The 18,570-nt window shown below is 41.7% G+C and overlaps 1 protein-coding gene across 1 annotated transcript in view; it reads left to right on the forward strand.

The window, feature by feature from the left end:
* The first annotated feature begins 7,733 nt into the window (after positions 1-7,733).
* arhgap46b (Rho GTPase activating protein 46b) overlaps positions 7,734-18,570 on the forward strand; it is a 128,310-nt gene continuing 117,473 nt past the window's right edge. Inside the window, exon 1 of the mRNA XM_063015242.1 lies at positions 7,734-7,804. Within this exon, the coding sequence (XP_062871312.1) occupies positions 7,791-7,804 (14 nt within the window). The 5' untranslated portion in view covers positions 7,734-7,790. The remainder of the gene's footprint in view (positions 7,805-18,570) is intronic.

Consider the following 18,570-nt stretch of genomic DNA (forward strand, 5'->3'; position numbering starts at 1 on the left):
TTAGCATTAGATAACCACATCTGTCAAATATACTGTATTTTTAGCATTTTACTTAGCATTTTACTACTACTTCTGAATGAACCCAAAGTAATTCACACTCCAGAATGTTAGTCACTGCTTCAGTGAAAGGTTTCAGTTGTTCTACACACTTTTTAAGGAACTACTGTAGTAAACAAGATGATTTTAATGATGACAGTTTAACAATGCCTTGTACAGTTCTATAGATAATTCATATCTCTATTTTTGTTTCGGTTAACCCGTGGACATTTGATAGCGCTTGTTAGATGTGAATAAAGTGTTGAATGCCCACGTCGTGTTCTCTCAAACTAACCTTTTTTTTTGTGTAATTGTGCTCATATTTGTACTGAAATGTTTACATTTATTCCACCACATTTGTTTTTTAACGTATTCCTAAATGAGAACGATGATTTCAAGGAGAACACCATTAATTTGGAATAAATATTCAATCTATTAAGATTTTAAAACATTGGTGCCCAATAAGTCAATCGCGATCTACCAGTCGATCGTGAGGTCAACGTGATTGACATGAAATGTGACCACTGTTTCTTTAATTTGCAGTTTGTTACCATAGCTACGTCTCAGCCCGCCTAAAGCACTGCTAATCCAGAAAGTTTTCATTCATCAGTAGCCAGTTTTTCGCCATTTTTGCGTTTTTCCTTTTGTAACCTACACTGTTTGTGAAGATGAGTGCTTTGTTCATCTGTGTAAGAAGCGGACAGAGAAGATTCAGACCTCATGTTCATTCAATCGTTCATTTTCTTATCCGCGTAGGGTCACGGGGGGGGGCACACAGTAACACCCTGGACGGGACTCCAGTCCATCGCAGGGCAGACACACACACACACCCATTCACTTATAGGTCAGTTCGGTGACTCTAATTAACCTGACTGCATGTCTTTGGACTGTGTGAGGAAACCGGAACTCCCGGGGGAAACCCACTGACTGTAGTTCTCTACATACTTTTTTTAACCTGCTTTCACCCTGTTCTTCAATGGTCAGGACCCACCACAGAGCAGGTATTGTTTAGGTGGTGGATAATTCTCAGCACTGCAGTGACAATGACATGGTGGTGGTGTGTTAGTGTGTGTTGTGCTGGTATGAGTGGATCAGACACAGCAGCGCTGCTGGAGTTTTTAAATACCGTGTCCACTCACTGTCCACTCTATTAGACACTCCTACCTAGTTGGTCCACCTTGTAGATGTAAAGTCAGAGACGATCACTCGTCTATTGCTGCTGTTTGAGTTGGTCATCTTCTGGTGATCCACCACCCAAATAATGCCTACTCTGTGGTGGTCCTGACCATTAAAGAACAGCATGAAAGGGGGCTAACAAAGCATGCAGAGAAACAGATGGACTACAGTCAGTAATTGTAGAACTACAAAGTGCTTCTATATGGTAAGTGGAGCTGATAAAATGGACAGTGAGTGTAGAAACAAGGAGGTGGTTTTAATGTTATGGCTGATCGGTGTACTTCAGCCCTTCAATCTAAGCCAACTTAAAGCTATTTTTCATGCATTCATTGTCTGTTTTAATACACCTTCATTCTATTCAGGGACGCGGTGGGTCCAATTCACTGGACGAAAGGTAGGAAACACGCTGAACAGGTCGCCAGTCCATCACAGGGCAAACACACACACACACATACACTCACACATTCACACCTAGGGCATTTTTGTATCTCAAATTAACCTGGCTGCATGTCTTTGGACTGTGGAAGAAAGGATCCGGACCACTCCGCCTGGGAATTGAACTCAGGACCTTCTTGCTGTGAGGCGACAGTGCTACCTAGGCACCGTGCAGTCCCCTTAAAACTATTAATGTAATGGAATTTTTCATAATTACATTTATATGTTTATGAAAAATACAAATGAGAGTCAAGAGTGCCTCTTCTCCTAAAGAAGACGTCCCATTCAGACCAAAATTTCCAAGTGTGTGGCAAGTTTTGGGAAGTCATACAGGTTTATATTTGATTAGGGTGGATTTATGGGCTTAAACCATCATAATCCCAGATAAGCAGCTTCTGCTTTTCATGTAAACATTAGGAAACAATAGAAAGGTTTCGATACAGCATGGTGTAATGAACTTCTGTGGGATGCGTCACATGATTTCCTTGTTTCCCTCAAATGATTCCTGGGAAATCACTGTGAAGTAAAATATCAAGGTGTTCATAACCTTTTGGCAACTTGTTCTCCTACTATGACCTTTGTACTCATTTCAGTAATAGCTAACAAGAGAACCTATTTCAACAGGGCGGTTTTGTTCCCCCTACGAATATTAACAACCTCAACACGCCTAAACATAAACTTGTTTGTGGGCTATGCTCATAAATAATCATAAATAATAAAAGGTCCTGGGTTCAATCCCCAGGTGTGGTGGTCTGGGTCCTTTCTGTGTAGAGTTTGCATGTTCTCCCCGTGTCTGCGTGGGTTTACTCCGGGTGTTCCGGTTTCCTCCCACAGTCCAAAGACATGCAAGTGAGGTAAATTGGAGATACTAAATTGTCCAGGACTGTGTTTGATATAACCTTGTGTGAACTGATGAACCTTGTGTAATGAGCAACTACAGTTTCTGTCATGGATGTAACCAAAAGTGTAAAACATAACGTTAAAATCCTAATAAAACAAAACAAATATCTTCTGGCAGTCTGTTCCTGTTATATGCAGCGTAACAGCTAAATGCTGCTTCACCATGTTTAGTTTGGACTCGACTAGCTGACCTGAGTCCATGGATCTAACAAATCTACCGGGTTTATATTCTCTAAACATATATGAGATGTATTCTGGGCCGAAACCATTCAGTGATTTATAGACTAGTAGCAGCACTTTAAACTCTATTCTGTAACTAACCGGAAGCCAGTGTAGAGATTTTAGAAACTGGAGTGACGTGCTATTTTCTGTGACGTGTCTTCATCTTGGTTAAAACTCTAGCGGCAATACAACAGTCCACTCTACTGGAAATAAAAGCATGAATGAGCTCTAGATCTTGTTGGGATACCAGACCCTTGATTCTGGATATATTTTTAAGATGATAGAAGGCTGTTTTGGTGATGGTTTTGCTATGGCTAGTAAAGGTGAGATCTTAGTCTATTGGAACGCCAAGATTTCAGAGCCTGGGAACTGAGGTGTTCACTGACATACACTGATCAGCCATAAGATTAAAACCACCTCCTTGTTTCTACTCTCACTGTCCATTTTATCAGCTCCACTTACCATATAGAAGCACTTTGTAGTTCTACAATTACTGACTGTAGTCCATCTATTTCTCTATATACTTTTTTAGCCTCCTGATCAGGACCCCCACAGGACCACCACAGAGTAGGTGTTATTTAGGTGGTGGATCACTCTCAGCACTGAAGTGACACTGACATGGTGGTGGTGTGTTACTGTGTCCACTGACTGTCCACTTTATTAGACACTCCTACCTAGTTGGTCCACCTTGTAGATGTAAAGTCAGAGACGATCGCTCATCTATTACTGCTGTTTGAGTTGGTCATCTTCTAGACCTTCATCAGTGCTCAGAGGACGCTGGCCATGGGGCAGTGTTGTCTGGATATTTTTGGTTGGTGGACTTATTCTCAGTCCAGCAGTGACAGTGAGGTGTTTAAAAACTCCATCAGCGCTGCTGTGTCTGATCCACTCATACCAGCACAACACACACTAACACACCACCACCATGTCATTGTTACTGCAGTGCTGAGAATGATCCACCACCCAAATTATACCTACTCTGTAGTGGTCCTGGGAGAGTCCTGACAACTGAAGAACTGCATGAAAGGGGGCAAACAAAGCATGCAGAGAAACAGATGGACTACAGTCAGTAATTGTAAAACTACAAAGTGCTTCTACATGGTAAGTGGAGCTGATAAAATGGACAGTGAGTGTAGAAACTAGGAGGTGGTTTTAATGTTATGGTCCTCTTCTATTTGCTGCCAAACACAACAATCTCTGGTTTGTCCTTATTTAATTGTAGAATATTTTGGTTCATCCAGTTATTTATGTGCTTCATCCAGAGTCTTATGGGCTGTAATCAACTGGTGAGAGAGCCAGATATATCTGTGTGTCTTCTGTGTAACTGTGGTAATCAATAGCAGCAAATGACACTGCAGTAGAGGATCTAAGCACCAATATTCCTCTAAGATCTCTTGCTGTTCTAACAATCACAAAGGTCCAAATTGAAATAACTTTAAAACATGGTTCAGTCACACACAAAAATGCCCAACTACAGTAGCTAGTGCATAATAAGGAGCAGTAACTATGTGACATCTGCATTTAGATCTGTGGAAACAACATTGATTAATATGTTTGGGAAGTGTGGTTAGAGCCACTAAACCATTCTGTCAACAAGTACTTAGAAGGTTATTATAGTAGTTTTGCCATTCATAAACCTGGCCATTAGTCATTGGTGCTGATCTGTAAATAAATATATTAGATGAGTCATTCATTACTATAGTCTTGTCAAGTCAGAGTTCATATTTTTGCATACACCAAGCTATCCAATTCATGTCATGTCACTATGCCATCACCGCTTGCGATGGTTGGCTGCACAGATGGGTCAAATTCTCCATTGCCCTCTGTCACTTGTATCAGACTAGCTACTAATAATGCAATCCACGTCATGATGTCTATCCAGCTTATTCTTGGTCCTTTCACAAGTCCTGTCATAACACCACCTTCAGTGTTGTCATGTGGGTGCCTCATCACTTGCCAAAGAAATGGGCATTTTCTGTTCTGGCCATCCTGTAAACTTACTCAGTGGTCGTCATCTTCCTTCAGGAGATTTATAGCAGTTTTCTGATGTGCCTTTCTTCTTCTTTCTTCACTGTCCAGGCTTTGTATTCTTTTGTGGCTACCGGCCAGACCAAGGACTTCATTCATCGTAGCTTGATGGTTGTTTTTCTGTATTCTTGTCAATTTGACCATCACCCCTATTCATATTGTCTTTCTTGACTTTACTTCACCAGCACATTCGGAAGTATTTGATACTCTACTTTCCAAATATAAGAAGCAGTCCACTTGTTCCAGTCCAAACTATTCCAGCAGTCAAACATGGTGATGGTAGTGTAATAGTGTGAGGGTGTTTTGTAGAACCAGGCCCTAGGCGACTAGCCATCAGAAACAATACATTTCACTATTAATTTGAATATTTTTGAGGAGACTGTAGCTGTGAAGCTGTGTGGTGATTGGGTTAAGCAGCAGCAAGAGTTTGACATCTTGAAGTGGCCTAGCAGTTTATGTTTAAAAGTAAATACCCTTTGACCCTTGGGAAACATAAAAATAAGGGGTGCTTGGGTGCTAGCCCACCACTGCTGCTATCTGCTAGCCAGGCAATATTGACTGTCTTTTAGCAGAGGTCCTGTGATGGATTGGTGCTCTGTTTAGGGTGTTCTTACCTTGCACCCAGTGTTTTCCAATGAAACCAGGGCAGTTCCCAGTTCCCACAGTTGAAAGCACCTACAGCCAACTGGCTGGACAAAACCTGTTTTCTCCACGATTATATGGATGGCCTGGCACATGTGCATTGCTTACCTGTGAAGAGATGGCACCAGGATGCACTGTAGGATGATTCACCATGCACCATACAGAAGTTAAAAGGCCTACTGATAACATCCTGGTACCAAATATCACAGGACTTCTTTAGATGTCTTGTGGAGTCCATGTCTTGGCATGTGTTGATAGCATACTTGGTGGGTGATATGTTTTGGCTCATTGGTGTATAACTAAATAAAATGCAGATTCTTTTCTACCACCACATTCAGAACCAATTCTTTCCCAAATTCAACACTATAATGCTTAACTTTAACTCCTTCCCAGAAGCTGACAAATCCTGCTGGAGGAGCACACACACACACACCTAGGTGTACATACAGTGGGTGACCATATCATACTCATACACATACACACACCGACTTTGTATTCTTAGTTAATACTGTCACTTAGTATTTTCTATTGTTGTTACTATTTGCACTGATATTTTGTTTCTTAAGTCTTTAAATAAGCTAAACGAATAAACGAATGTCCAAATTTTTCATGCCAGTAAAGTCACCTTTGAATCTAATTGAACTGATTTGTGTGTAAACTGAAACTTGACTATTGCTGTTATAGCTATTGACCAGCAGATGTGGCGGACGCATAACGACCAATCAGGATCACGGGTAAAGTAAAGTGACACAGATCAATTAACACAGAAAGAGTAGAGTGCAAGTTGTGTACCTAGTGGGTAGAGCGTAGGGCTATCAATCGAAGGGTTGGGAGTTTGAATCCCAGCTCTGCCATTCAGCCATACAATGGCTGACCCCAACTTCCAAACAAGCTGGGATATGCGAAAAAACACTTGCACACATCCATGTATACACTGACAAGGCATAACATTATGACCACTGACAGGTAAAGTGATTAACACTGATTCTCGTAAGGATTTAAGCAAGTTTGACATATATACGTTTGACACGTGTGTGTGTGTGTGTGTGTGTGTGTGTGTATATATATATATATATATATATATATATATATATATATATATATATATATATATATATATATATATATATATATATATATATGTGTGTATATATGTATGTATGTATGCATATATGTGTATATACAGTATATATACACACACACAGAAATATACACCAATGAGGCATAACATTATGACCACCTTCCTAATATTGTGTTGGTCCCCCTTTTGCTTCCAAAACAGCCCTGACTTGTTGAGGCATGGATTCCACTAGACCCTGAAGGTGTGCTGTGGTATCTGGCACCAAGATATTAGCAGCAGATCAGATTACAGAACTCCTGTAAGTTGTGAGGTGGGGTCTCCATGGATCGGACTTGTTTGTCCAGCACATCCCACAGATGCTCGATTGAATTGAGATCTGGGGAATCTGGAGGCCAAGTCAACACCTCAAACTCGTTGTAGTGCTCCTCAAACCATTCCTGAACCATTTTTTCTTTGTGGCAGGGAGCATTATCCTGCTGAAAGAGGCCACAGCCATCAGGGAATACCGCTTCCATGAAAGGGTGTACATGCTCTGCAACAATGCTTAGGTCGGTGGTATGTGTCAAAGTAACATCCACACGGATGGCGGGAACATTCCCAGCAGAACATTGCCCAAAGCATCACACTGCCTCCGCCGGCTTGCCTTCTTCCCATAGTGCACCCGGCCATCCCCGTGGTATAAAAGAAAACGTGATTCATCAGACCAGGCCACCTTCTTCCATTGCTCCGAGGTCCAGTTCTGGGAACACCCCACAAGAGCTGCAGTTTTGGAGATGCTCTGACCCAGTTGTCTAGCCATCACAATTTGGCCCTTGTCAAACTCGCTCAAATTCTTACGCTTGCACATTTTTCCTGCTTTTAACGCATCTGTATGTATACACTGTGTATGTACTGAATATATAGTGTCATTATTATTTTCTTTTTTATTCTGTAATCTCTAAATAATCTTTGGCTATTGATTATTGCTGTTATAGTTATTGACCAGCAGATGTCGCCAACGCATAACGACGAATCAGGATCACTAAGCGGCATGCCAGCCCTGGGTAAAGTACAGCGACTCAGATCAAATAACACACTTACACAGGTCAGTTCTCTCTCTCTCTTTCTCACTCACTCACTCACTGACTCACTGAGTCCCTGAATCATCTCTGCTGGGTCACTCACTCACTCAGGAATCCCCACTGGAGCCGTTTAACCTAACCGCGCTAACTCAGCAACACAAACCATAACCTACTTTCTTCACTTCGACTTTTCCATACAATGTGAGGAAATGGCCGACAGAAGGTAAGAGCATTAACTTTATTCAACTGTGGAGAGTTTGTTAACGTTAAACTGCGAAGTTGTTTGTTTATTAGCTGTACGTGCACCTCGACCTTTCGTGTGTTTTGACACGGTGGCGTGTTTGGAGCGGCTTTATTTGTGTTTTTTAAATGAACATTGTCCATGTTTACGTTTTAACTTTTTAAAAATATAATGTAGATAACAGTGAGTGAATGTGGGCCGTTTTTTTAGGTTGTTTTATACTGTTGTAAATGTATAGCATGTCGGCTGTATACGCTACAGGTCTGGAATATTCCCTGAAGTTGGTAGCCTGAGGTAATATGAACGATATTACACGACGAAAACCAGGTCATTAATCATGTCAGTCGTTGTTTATAAACTTTATTTGTTTATTTCTTTGTTTACTTTTACGTTTTTTAAGTCTGTGTTTATTATTTTTACTTTTCGTCAAAACATCCCGTCAGCGTAAATGATTCATTTCACAGAATCGGTTCATTTCGAGCATGAGTCAAATCCATTCGATTCCTTTTCATTTCATTTCTTTAATTCAGATTCAATTCGGATTTAACACAGATTGGATTAAATGAAATTGCCCTACATACAACACCCACACACACCCACACACACACACACACACACACACACACACACAAGTTGTCTTGCTTAATGTTTTGCTGAATCAGTCTTTCAGTTTGCTAAATTCCCATTTTAAACACACCTACTTAGGCATGAGTTCAGTCATATTAAGGACATTTCAAAACTAGAATGTTTCACAAACTGCCAGTCAAGCTCAGGCAAGCATTTTATAACAGCTCAATCCTACTAACACGTGAGTTATCAGCACTGCTGTGGGTTTTAAAAGGTCCCTCAGGGCACTTGGCCTAATTGATCTGCTGTATCTATTCTGAAATTCTGGCAGAACCTAGTTTTTAATCCTGTAACAGAGACAATGTGTGGCTGTGTTTGTCCTGTTAATGGTGGTCATGTAGAAAATGACAAGGTTTTCAGGTGTGATTTTGTGAATTTCTATCTTCATGTAATGTGTCCTCACTGCAGATGTCCTGACATTAAATTGTGGCATAGATCTATTTATAGTCAAAGTTAGGGATGTAACGATACACTCTACCCACGATGCGATGCGATTCACGGTACTGGGTTCACGATACGATTTTTCCCCAATTTTTTACAAGAAAATGAAATTGAAGACAAGTTATGACAAAGTTTCCTTTTATTATTTCTCTTTTAAAATAATAACAATGCTGTATTTGTGCTTATCTTTTATTTCTAAGGTAGGTACAAACTATGCAAAACAAAAATGCTGCACATTTCCCTTTTTGTGTAAAAAAAAAAAAACTGAATTGATATTTTAAACAAATCCCACATTAAATAAATAAATGAATAATACAAATAAAGAAAGTATCCTCACATGAATAAATGTGGCTGGAAAATTCCGAACCTGGCAACCATGTAGTGACGTCAGCCAGGCGAGGTGAATAGCGCCAGTGCCCTCTGCTGTTTAAAGTGAATATCCGTTCATTATACATGTAAACCGATTTGAATCGTTACACGTGTGAATCGGCGGCACGGTGGCTAAGTGGGTAGCACTGTTGCCTCACAGCAAGAAGGTCCTGGATTCGATCCCCAGGTGGGGCGGTCCGGGTCCTTTCTGTGTGGAGTTTGCATGTTCTCCCCGTGTCTGCGTGGGTTTACTCCGGGTGCTCCGGTTTCCCCCTAGTCAAAAGACATGCAAGTGAGGTAAATTGGAGACACTAAATTGTCCAAGACTGTGTTTGATATAACCTCGTGAACTGATGAATCTTGTGTAATGAGTAACTACCGTTCCTGTCATGAATGTAACCAAAAGTGTAAAACATGACGTTAAAATTCTAAAAAACAAACAAACACATGTGAATCGATTTTTAACTGTCTTGTGGTGCATCGTTACATCAATAGTAAAAGTCAAAAGTTTAGATACACCTGTAAAAGACCTATTTGCCCAGGAGGCTTTGGGATTTCTGTCAATTTTGTATTGATTTCTGTGATATAACTTCTTTCATATTGTGGCGTCAGCAAGACATAAGGAAACGTTTCTGCTCTTTAAACTCGAGGCAGCACTCTTTATTTTCAGTTTCTTTGAAGCCAGTTACAAAAGAGACTAGATGAAAAAGAAAAAGAGACTAGATCTGATACACAGCAGATCCCTCCAACTATGCTATAACAAGCCAACAGAACAGGAAGGTCACTACATATACATTTTGCCATTTAGCAGATGCTTTTATGCAAAGCGACTTACAGTACTGTGACAGTATTTTGTCTAGGGGCCCAACGGCAGCAACTTGGCAGTGGTGGGGCTTGAACCAGCAACCTTCTGATTACTTGTCCACTACCTTAACCACTAGGCTACAACTGCCCTAAACATACTACATTACAAAAACTCACTAAACATTTACATTTTCAGCATTTAGCAGATGCTTTTATCCAAAGCGACTTACATTATACAGTCTAAGCAATTAACGGTTAGGGGCCATGCTCAAGGGCCCAACAGTGGCAACCTGGCAGCGGTGGGGTTTGAACCAGCAACCTTCTGCATACTAGTCCAGGCTACAACTGCCCTAAACATAACGCATTTACCGGTGATGGTCACTTTACAAACTCACATAAACATGAACACTACATCCTTTTGAACACAACTATTTACATTAACGCTCTCAAAATAATTTAACCCTTATTAAAGTTTTGGCAGTGGGCACACGGCATCATGGGATACTGCGCTCCCACGGCCAATGACATCAGCAAGGGGAATGTCCTTTGCCTTTCTATGACGGTAAGCCGGCTGCTCGCTACAATATAATCTGCTGGGTCAAAATGACCAAAAAGCCCATGTAATAGTTTTTATGCACTGGTAAGCCAAGGCATTAGGAATTCCCAGCTCTGATCAACCTAAACATGGACTCCACAAGACTTCTAAAGGAGTCCTGTGTTATTTGTTTCCAGGAGTCCAGGACATTACTAGACGTTCATTCAACTTTTATACACTGGATAGGAATCGTTCTACAGCGCATACCTTGTTCTTTACAGATAAACGATGCACATGCGCCCGACCGTCCTCATGATCTTGAAGGAATAGGATTCGTCAGACCAGTCCACCTTCTTCCATTGCTCTAATATCCAATTCTGATTAATGCATGCTCTTTTTAGGTGCTTTTAACAGTGGATGTGTTTTGCACTGGCCTGTGACCGCACATCCCTTTACACAGAAGGGTTCAATGCACTGTGTGTTGTCACATTCACCTCTTTACCAGTATTATAATGATATGCAATATGAGCCACAGTAGCCCTACTGTTGGTCTGTACCAGATGCCATATTCCTCATGTCTGGCATCAATGAGTATTGTGCTGGCTGACTCAGACCCTTCTCAGACTTATGATCACCTCTTGCTGTTTCAGAAAAGAAACAACCCAGTCATTTGGCCATATTATCAGTCACTCAGGTCATTATGCTGCCCCATATTTGCTGGCTTTAACACATGTACTATGAGTAACAACCATCAGCACAATGTTTAATCTATTCCTGATCATGACATGCCATGCACATGTTTTGGCTTTTCAGTGTATCAGTATTTGATAACGAGCCTACAGCCCACCTATGGTTGGATCTTTAGTCATTTGGGTTTCTGGGACAGACAGAAGTATCATTTTAGCCTCTTTTTATTGTTTTCTCTACAGGAACGTCAATATTTGACCAATATGTTTATTATACTGTCCACTTTCTGAAATGCACCATTTCCACATGCAGCAAAGAGCTCTAAAAAGCTCTGTTTTTGAACATATAGTCAAAAATAATCGTTTGGAGCATGGACTTTTTTGCTTGATAGCCTCTAGGCTAGTGCTAAAATTCACGGTAGACCTGTGTTAGTGGTTTTTGCACAGGATCTGTCCTTCCTGACTTTTCTTCTATTAGCATAAGCTGACACCTTTGACAGTTTAGGTTTTCCTCCCACCGTTGGCAAAAGGCAGTTGTTCCATTCCATGTACTTTGTAAACAATGGAAGGTTGTTAGGAAAGAGATATAAAACTATGGTCTGCTTTCTGAGCGCTAACATTGAGACATGTTAGACAGTGCTATTTACCACTATGATCACAAAACCAGTTGAGAAAATATTCAATAGGAAATAAATAGGACAGTTCCACAGACCGTGCCAAGGTGCACCAAAGCTGTCCTAGTTGCCCGTGGTTGTTTTTTTTTCCAATTGATTGTCACCTGTCTGTGAATTTTTGCAGTCATGTTTAGAGATGGGGCGATCGATCGACTTTAAATCGATATCGGCCGATTTTCAATCAAAATATGCTATCGACGATCGGACGATATTTCCCAAATGTAGCCGATCCGATCACTTGATATATAAAGATCATGTTAAGCTTAACAGCTCAGTGAATTGATCCAGACTTTGCGCTACAAAACACGAACCATCACATCACCATTCATCAACCATCGTACAGAAACCATCATGAAAGCTCGTCACGACCTAAAATAACATCATTAACGTTGTGCATCATACATACGATGTAATTTTGCTGACTGAAATATTTACTTTAAAAAGATAATACAACCCTGACACATCTGAGTCGATTCTATCAGCACATTATTCAAACTCGTGGTTCACTTTGGTAAATCGTAAGTGGTTCTTGCTTTTGATGTAAATGAGAACAGAAACGTTACAGAGCCAATCAGAGGCAAAAGTTTATTCATTACCAAATTCGTTAGTTCAGGATCATCTGCTAAACTTTTAGGGTAATCAGAACTTTTAGCTCCACAGACGGAACGAGTCTGACTCGGTGACCGCTCTGTGGTAATAGTGGTTTAATTAAGCTTTTTAATGTAAGAAAGTCACACAAAATGTTCTGTAGTAGCTGGTGTTTATTTAAAACCACAGCATTTATTAATAACAGTAAAAACGGAGAGAGAAACTTACGCGTCACATTCGACTCCTGAATCAGAATCATTTAAAGCGACACTGTGAACAAAGCGTTTTTTTAAAGAAACACACACACGCTGTTGCTTTCGGTTTATCTTCACTGTGAGGCTCTTTTTAAGTTTTTTTCAGACTAAACTGGATAACATTAAACCTGTGTGTGTGTGTGTGTGTGTGGTCAGTTAGACTAATAAGATATGTCTCCTGTGGGTGAAAAAAATAATTGTTTGGTTACTTTATTATTTACTGCTGATTTTGCGCTAAAAATTGCATGTCATCCCCCCCCCCCCCCCCCCAAGCCCCCCCCACCCCGATCGAAATCGACTATCGGCCGATTGCCCTGAAAGGAGATCGGAGATCGCAATCGATGCCAAAAAACCCGATCGGTCCATCTCTAGTCATGTTTCATCATCCAGGTGTCATCCATTAGCGATGACTCCTAGACGATGAGGCATGATGATGATGAATCCTGCCATGTTTCACTGATCATTTTGTAATGCCAGCTGACTCTCTGTGTGTGCCGTATAACCACTTTAAATATTCACCATGCCATATGGTGGAAATTCTGTTTACAGTGGACATGATGTGTTTACAACCAGGCTGCCGATTTGGCTAGATCATGTTAGGACAGAATACAAACTGTAGAATTGGGCCTCTTTCACATTGTGATGCTGGGTGCATTTTGCCACTTACTGTAGCATTTATGCACTTCATGTGATATGCAGCAATAACGCTTTCTGCTGGCTGTACCACCGAAAGGCAAGCTTGAAAGTCATAGACAGTACTGACTGACATTGTATTCACATGCAGTGTTTAATAAAATGTATTTTAGTTAAAAAGGAGAATGCATTGGCGACATGAGAAGACAAAAACAATGGGTTATTAAAACTCCCAAGTTCGACTCTCGGCTCTGCTACCGGTTGACTGGGCGCCCTCTAGCAGGCACAGTTGGCTAGGGCCTGCAGCAGACAAAATTGGCCTCCAGTCTGCTGGGTGTGAAATGACCGGATTAAAAGAGGGGTGGGGCTGTGTAAGTACCCTGTACAGAAAGTGGAGGAGCGCAGAGGTCAGGTCGGGGCGTGGCTCTTCGTGTGTGAAGCTGGCAAATTCACCGAAGTGTGGGTGAATAAGAAGGGATCAGTAGACTGCACACACATCAGAAGGAGTGTGTGTCAGTCAAGTCACCCCCTCCTTGGACACCGTTGGGGTCCCCAGCAGCAGATTGTCTATGCTAAATAATAAAAAAAAATAAAAAAATAAAAATAAATATATATTCATTTACATTTTCAGCATTTAGCAGACGCTTTTATCCAAAGCGACTTACAGTTATGACTCAACACAATTTTTGAGCAATTGAGGGTTTAGGGCCTTGTTCAGGGGCCCAACAGTGGCAACTCGGCGATGGTGGGGCTTGAACCGGCAACCTTTTGATTACTAGTCCAGTACCTTAACCACTGAGCTATCACTGCCCTATGTATGTATGTATGTATGTATGTATGTATGTATGTATGTATGTACAGTGTATCACAAAAGTGAGTACACCCCTCACATTTCTGCAAATATTTCATTATATCTTTTCATGGGACAACACTATAGACATGAAACTTGGATATAACTTAGAGTAGTCAGTGTACAGCTTGTATAGCAGTGTAGATTTACTGTCTTCTGAAAATAACTCAACACACAGCCATTAATGTCTAAATAGCTGGCAACATAAGTGAGTACACCCCACAGTGAACATGTCCAAATTGTGCCCAAATGTGTCGTTGTCCCTCCCTGGTGTCATGTGTCAGGGTCCCAGGTGTAAATGGGGAGCAGGGCTGTTAAATTTGGTGTTTTGGGTACAATTCTCTCATACTGGCCACTGGATATTCAACATGGCACCTCATGGCAAAGAACTCTCTGAGGATGTGAGAAATAGAATTGTTGCTCTCCACAAAGATGGCCTGGGCTATAAGAAGATTGCTAACACCCTGAAACTGAGCTACAGCATGGTGGCCAAGGTCATACAGCGGTATTCCAGGACAGGTTCCACTCGGAACAGGCTTCGCCAGGGTCGACCAAAGAAGTTGAGTCCACGTGTTCGGCGTCATATCCAGAGGTTGGCTTTAAAAAATAGACACATGAGTGCTGCCAGCATTGCTGCAGAGGCTGAAGACGTGGGAGGTCAGCCTGTCAGTGCTCAGACCATACGCTGCACACTGCATCAACTCGGTCTGCATGGTTGTCATCCCAGAAGGAAGCTGACCCACAAGAAAGCCCGCAAACAGTTTGCTGAAGACAAGCAGTCCAAGAACATGGATTACTGGAATGCCCTGTGGTCTGACGAGACCAAGATAAACTTGTTTGGCTCAGATGGTGTCCAGCATGTGTGGCGGCGCCCTGGTGAGAAGTACCAAGACAACTGTATCTTGCCTACAGTCAAGCATGGTGGTGGTAGCATCATGGTCTTGGGCTGCATGAGTGTTGCTGGCACTGGGGAGCTGCAGTTCATTGAGGGAAACATGAATTCCAACATGTACTGTGACATTCTGAAACAGAGCATGATCCCCTCCCTTCGAAAACTGGGCCTCATGGCAGTTTTCCAACTGGATAACGACCCCAAACACAACCTCCAAGATGACAACTGCCTTGCTGAGGAAGCTGAAGGTAAAGGTGATGGACTAAACCCAATTGAGCACCTGTGGCGCATCCTCAAGTGGAAGGTGGAGGAGTTCAAGGTGTCTAACTTCCACCAGCTCCGTGATGTCATCATGGAGGAGTGGAAGAGGATTCCAGTAGCAACCTGTGCAGCTCTGGTGAATTCCATGCCCAGGAGGGTTAAGGCAGTGCTGGATAATAATGGTGGTCACACAAAATATTGACACTTTGGGCACAATTTGGACATGTTCACTGTGGGGTGTACTCACTTATGTTGCCAGCCATTTAGACATTAATGGCTGTGTGTTGAGTTATTTTCAGAAGACAGTAAATCTACACTGCTATACAAGTTGTACACTGACTACTCTAACTTATATCCAAGTTTTATTTCTATAGTGTTGTCCCATGAAAAGATATAATAAAATATTTGCAGAAATGTGAGGGGTGTACTCACTTTTGTGATACACTGTATGTACAGTGTATCACAAAAGTGAGTACACCCCTCACATTTCTGCAGATATTTAAGTATATCTTTTCATGGGACAACACTGACAAAATGACACTTTGACACAATGAAAAGTAGTCTGTGTGCAGCTTATATAACAGTGTAAATTTATTCTTCCCTCAAAATAACTCAATATACAGCCATTAATGTCTAAACCACCGGCAACAAAAGTGAGTACACCCCTAAGAGACTACACCCCTAAATGTCCAAATTGAGCACTGCTTGTCATTTTCCCTCCAAAATGTCATGTGACTCGTTAGTGTTACTAGGTCTCAGGTGTGCATAGGGAGCAGGCGTGTTCAATTTAGTAGTACAGCTCTCACACTCTCTCATACTGGTCACTGAAAGTTCCAACATGGCACCTCATGGCAAAGAACTCTCTGAGGATCTTAAAAGACGAATTGTTGCGCTACATGAAGATGGCCAAGACTACAAGAAGATTGCCAACACCCTGAAACTGAGCTGCAGCACAGTGGCCAAGATCATCCAGCATTTTAAAAGAGCAGGGTCCACTCAGAACAGACCTCGCGTTGGTCGTCCAAAGAAGCTGAGTGCACGTGCTCAGCGTCACATCCAACTGCTGTCTTTGAAAGATAGGCGCAGGAGTGCTGTCAGCATTGCTGCAGAGATTGAAAAGGTGGGGGGTCAGCCTGTCAGTGCTCAGACCATACGCAGCACACTACATCAAATTGGTCTGCATGGCTGTCACCCCAGAAGGAAGCCTCTTCTGAAGTCTCTACACAAGAAAGCCCGCAAACAGTTTGCTGAAGACATGTCAACAAAGGACATGGATTACTGGAACCATGTCCTATGGTCTGATGAGACCAAGATTAATTTGTTTGGTTCAGATGGTCTCAAGCATGTGTGGCGGCAATCAGGTGAGGAGTACAAAGATAAGTGTGTCATGCCTACAGTCAAGCATGGTGGTGGGAATGCCATGGTCTGGGGCTGCATGAGTGCAGCAGGTGTTGGGGAGTTACATTTCATTGAGGGACACATGAACTCCAATATGTACTGTGAAATACTGAAGCAGAGCATGATCCCCTCCCTCCGGAAACTGGGTCGCAGGGCAGTGTTCCAGCATGATAATGACCCCAAACACACCTCTAAGACGACCACTGCTTTATTGAAGAGGCTGAGGGTAAAGGTGATGGACTGGCCAAGCATGTCTCCAGACCTAAACCCAATAGAACATCTTTGGGGCATCCTCAAGCGGAAGGTGGAGGAGCGCAAAGTCTCGAATATCCGCCAGCTCCGTGATGTCGTCATGGAGGAGTGGAAAAGCATTCCAGTGGCAACCTGTGAAGCTCTGGTAAACTCCATGCCCAGGAGAGTTAAGGCAGTTCTGGGAAATAATGGTGGCCACACAAAATATTGACACTTCAGGAACTTTCACTAAGGGGTGTACTCACTTTTGTTGCCGGTGGTTTAGACATTAATGGCTGTATATTGAGTTATTTTGAGGAAAGAATAAATTTACACTGTTATATAAGCTGCACACAGACTACTTTTCATTGTGTCAAAGTGTCATTTTGTCAGTGTTGTCCCTTGAAAAGATATACTTAAATATCTGCAGAAATGTGAGGGGTGTACTCACTTTTGTGATACACTGTATGTATGTATGTATGTATGTATGTATGTATGTATGTATGTATGTGTATATATATATATATATATATATATATATATATATTAATAGGCTTAATCTTAAAAATGATAAAAGATCTACAAACAAACAGAGCAAGCAATTGCAAACTTAGCAAATTTAGGATTACTATCTAAAATTCAAAACTGGTCACCACTTTCTACAGGCCACCATGCTATATTTTTCTGAGAAACAGTGAAAACCAGTTTCTCTCCACCATGTCTGTGCTTCCATACTTCTGTATTTCATATAAATAATTTGTCTCATTGGCGAAGCTTAGAAAAGGTCAGCGGCAAACTGTGTGTTCAGTCAGAACATAGCGGCAAGAGGTAAAAGCCGAACGGCAAAGCAGTTAACGTGCACGGTACATAAGGCTCAAAGTAGGGCAGCGGCAAATTAAGCGACACGACTTCAATCCATTGGAAACAATGTCACAACCTGTACGAAAGCGGTTTTGCCGGAAATTATGTAAACACAGCCAAAGAAGCTTGTGGTGAGGTGCACTTTGTGCTCAGAGCTAAATTAAGATTGACCACAAGAACAGCATGTGTCCCTCTGCATTCGCTTTTCATAATTAAAGTTCAGCTTCAACAGTAAGACCCACCTAACCATCAATGGTAATCTACTGTATATAAAGGCTTGTTCTGGCAGTGAAGCGCAAACATTTTTTTTATCAGTTAGCAGTTAGTCACGACAGCAGATGGATCTTTCCCATGGTTCAAAGCTGCATGTGGTGTAGCAGTTGCCCCATGTTTCTGTTAGCTGTTCTGTGTAGTATTTTGGAAAATGATGAAGTTGCTTCCATGGCTTGTGGTGCGCCATAATGACCAGTTTCCTCTTTTGGCGTTTTCACAGGCAAAATTACAAATTGGGTTGGCACTGGATGGAAAAAGAGTGGGAAACCCAAAGATAAATGTTTAGTGTGCCAGCATATGTGTTTTCGGGTGAAACGTTAAATCGTGTATTGAGGTAGAGTGCCTGGCTTAAAAACAGTCGCAAACCAACA

This window comes from Trichomycterus rosablanca, chromosome 19, assembly GCF_030014385.1.
Source record: "Trichomycterus rosablanca isolate fTriRos1 chromosome 19, fTriRos1.hap1, whole genome shotgun sequence".
Taxonomy (NCBI): Eukaryota; Metazoa; Chordata; class Actinopteri; order Siluriformes; family Trichomycteridae; genus Trichomycterus; species Trichomycterus rosablanca.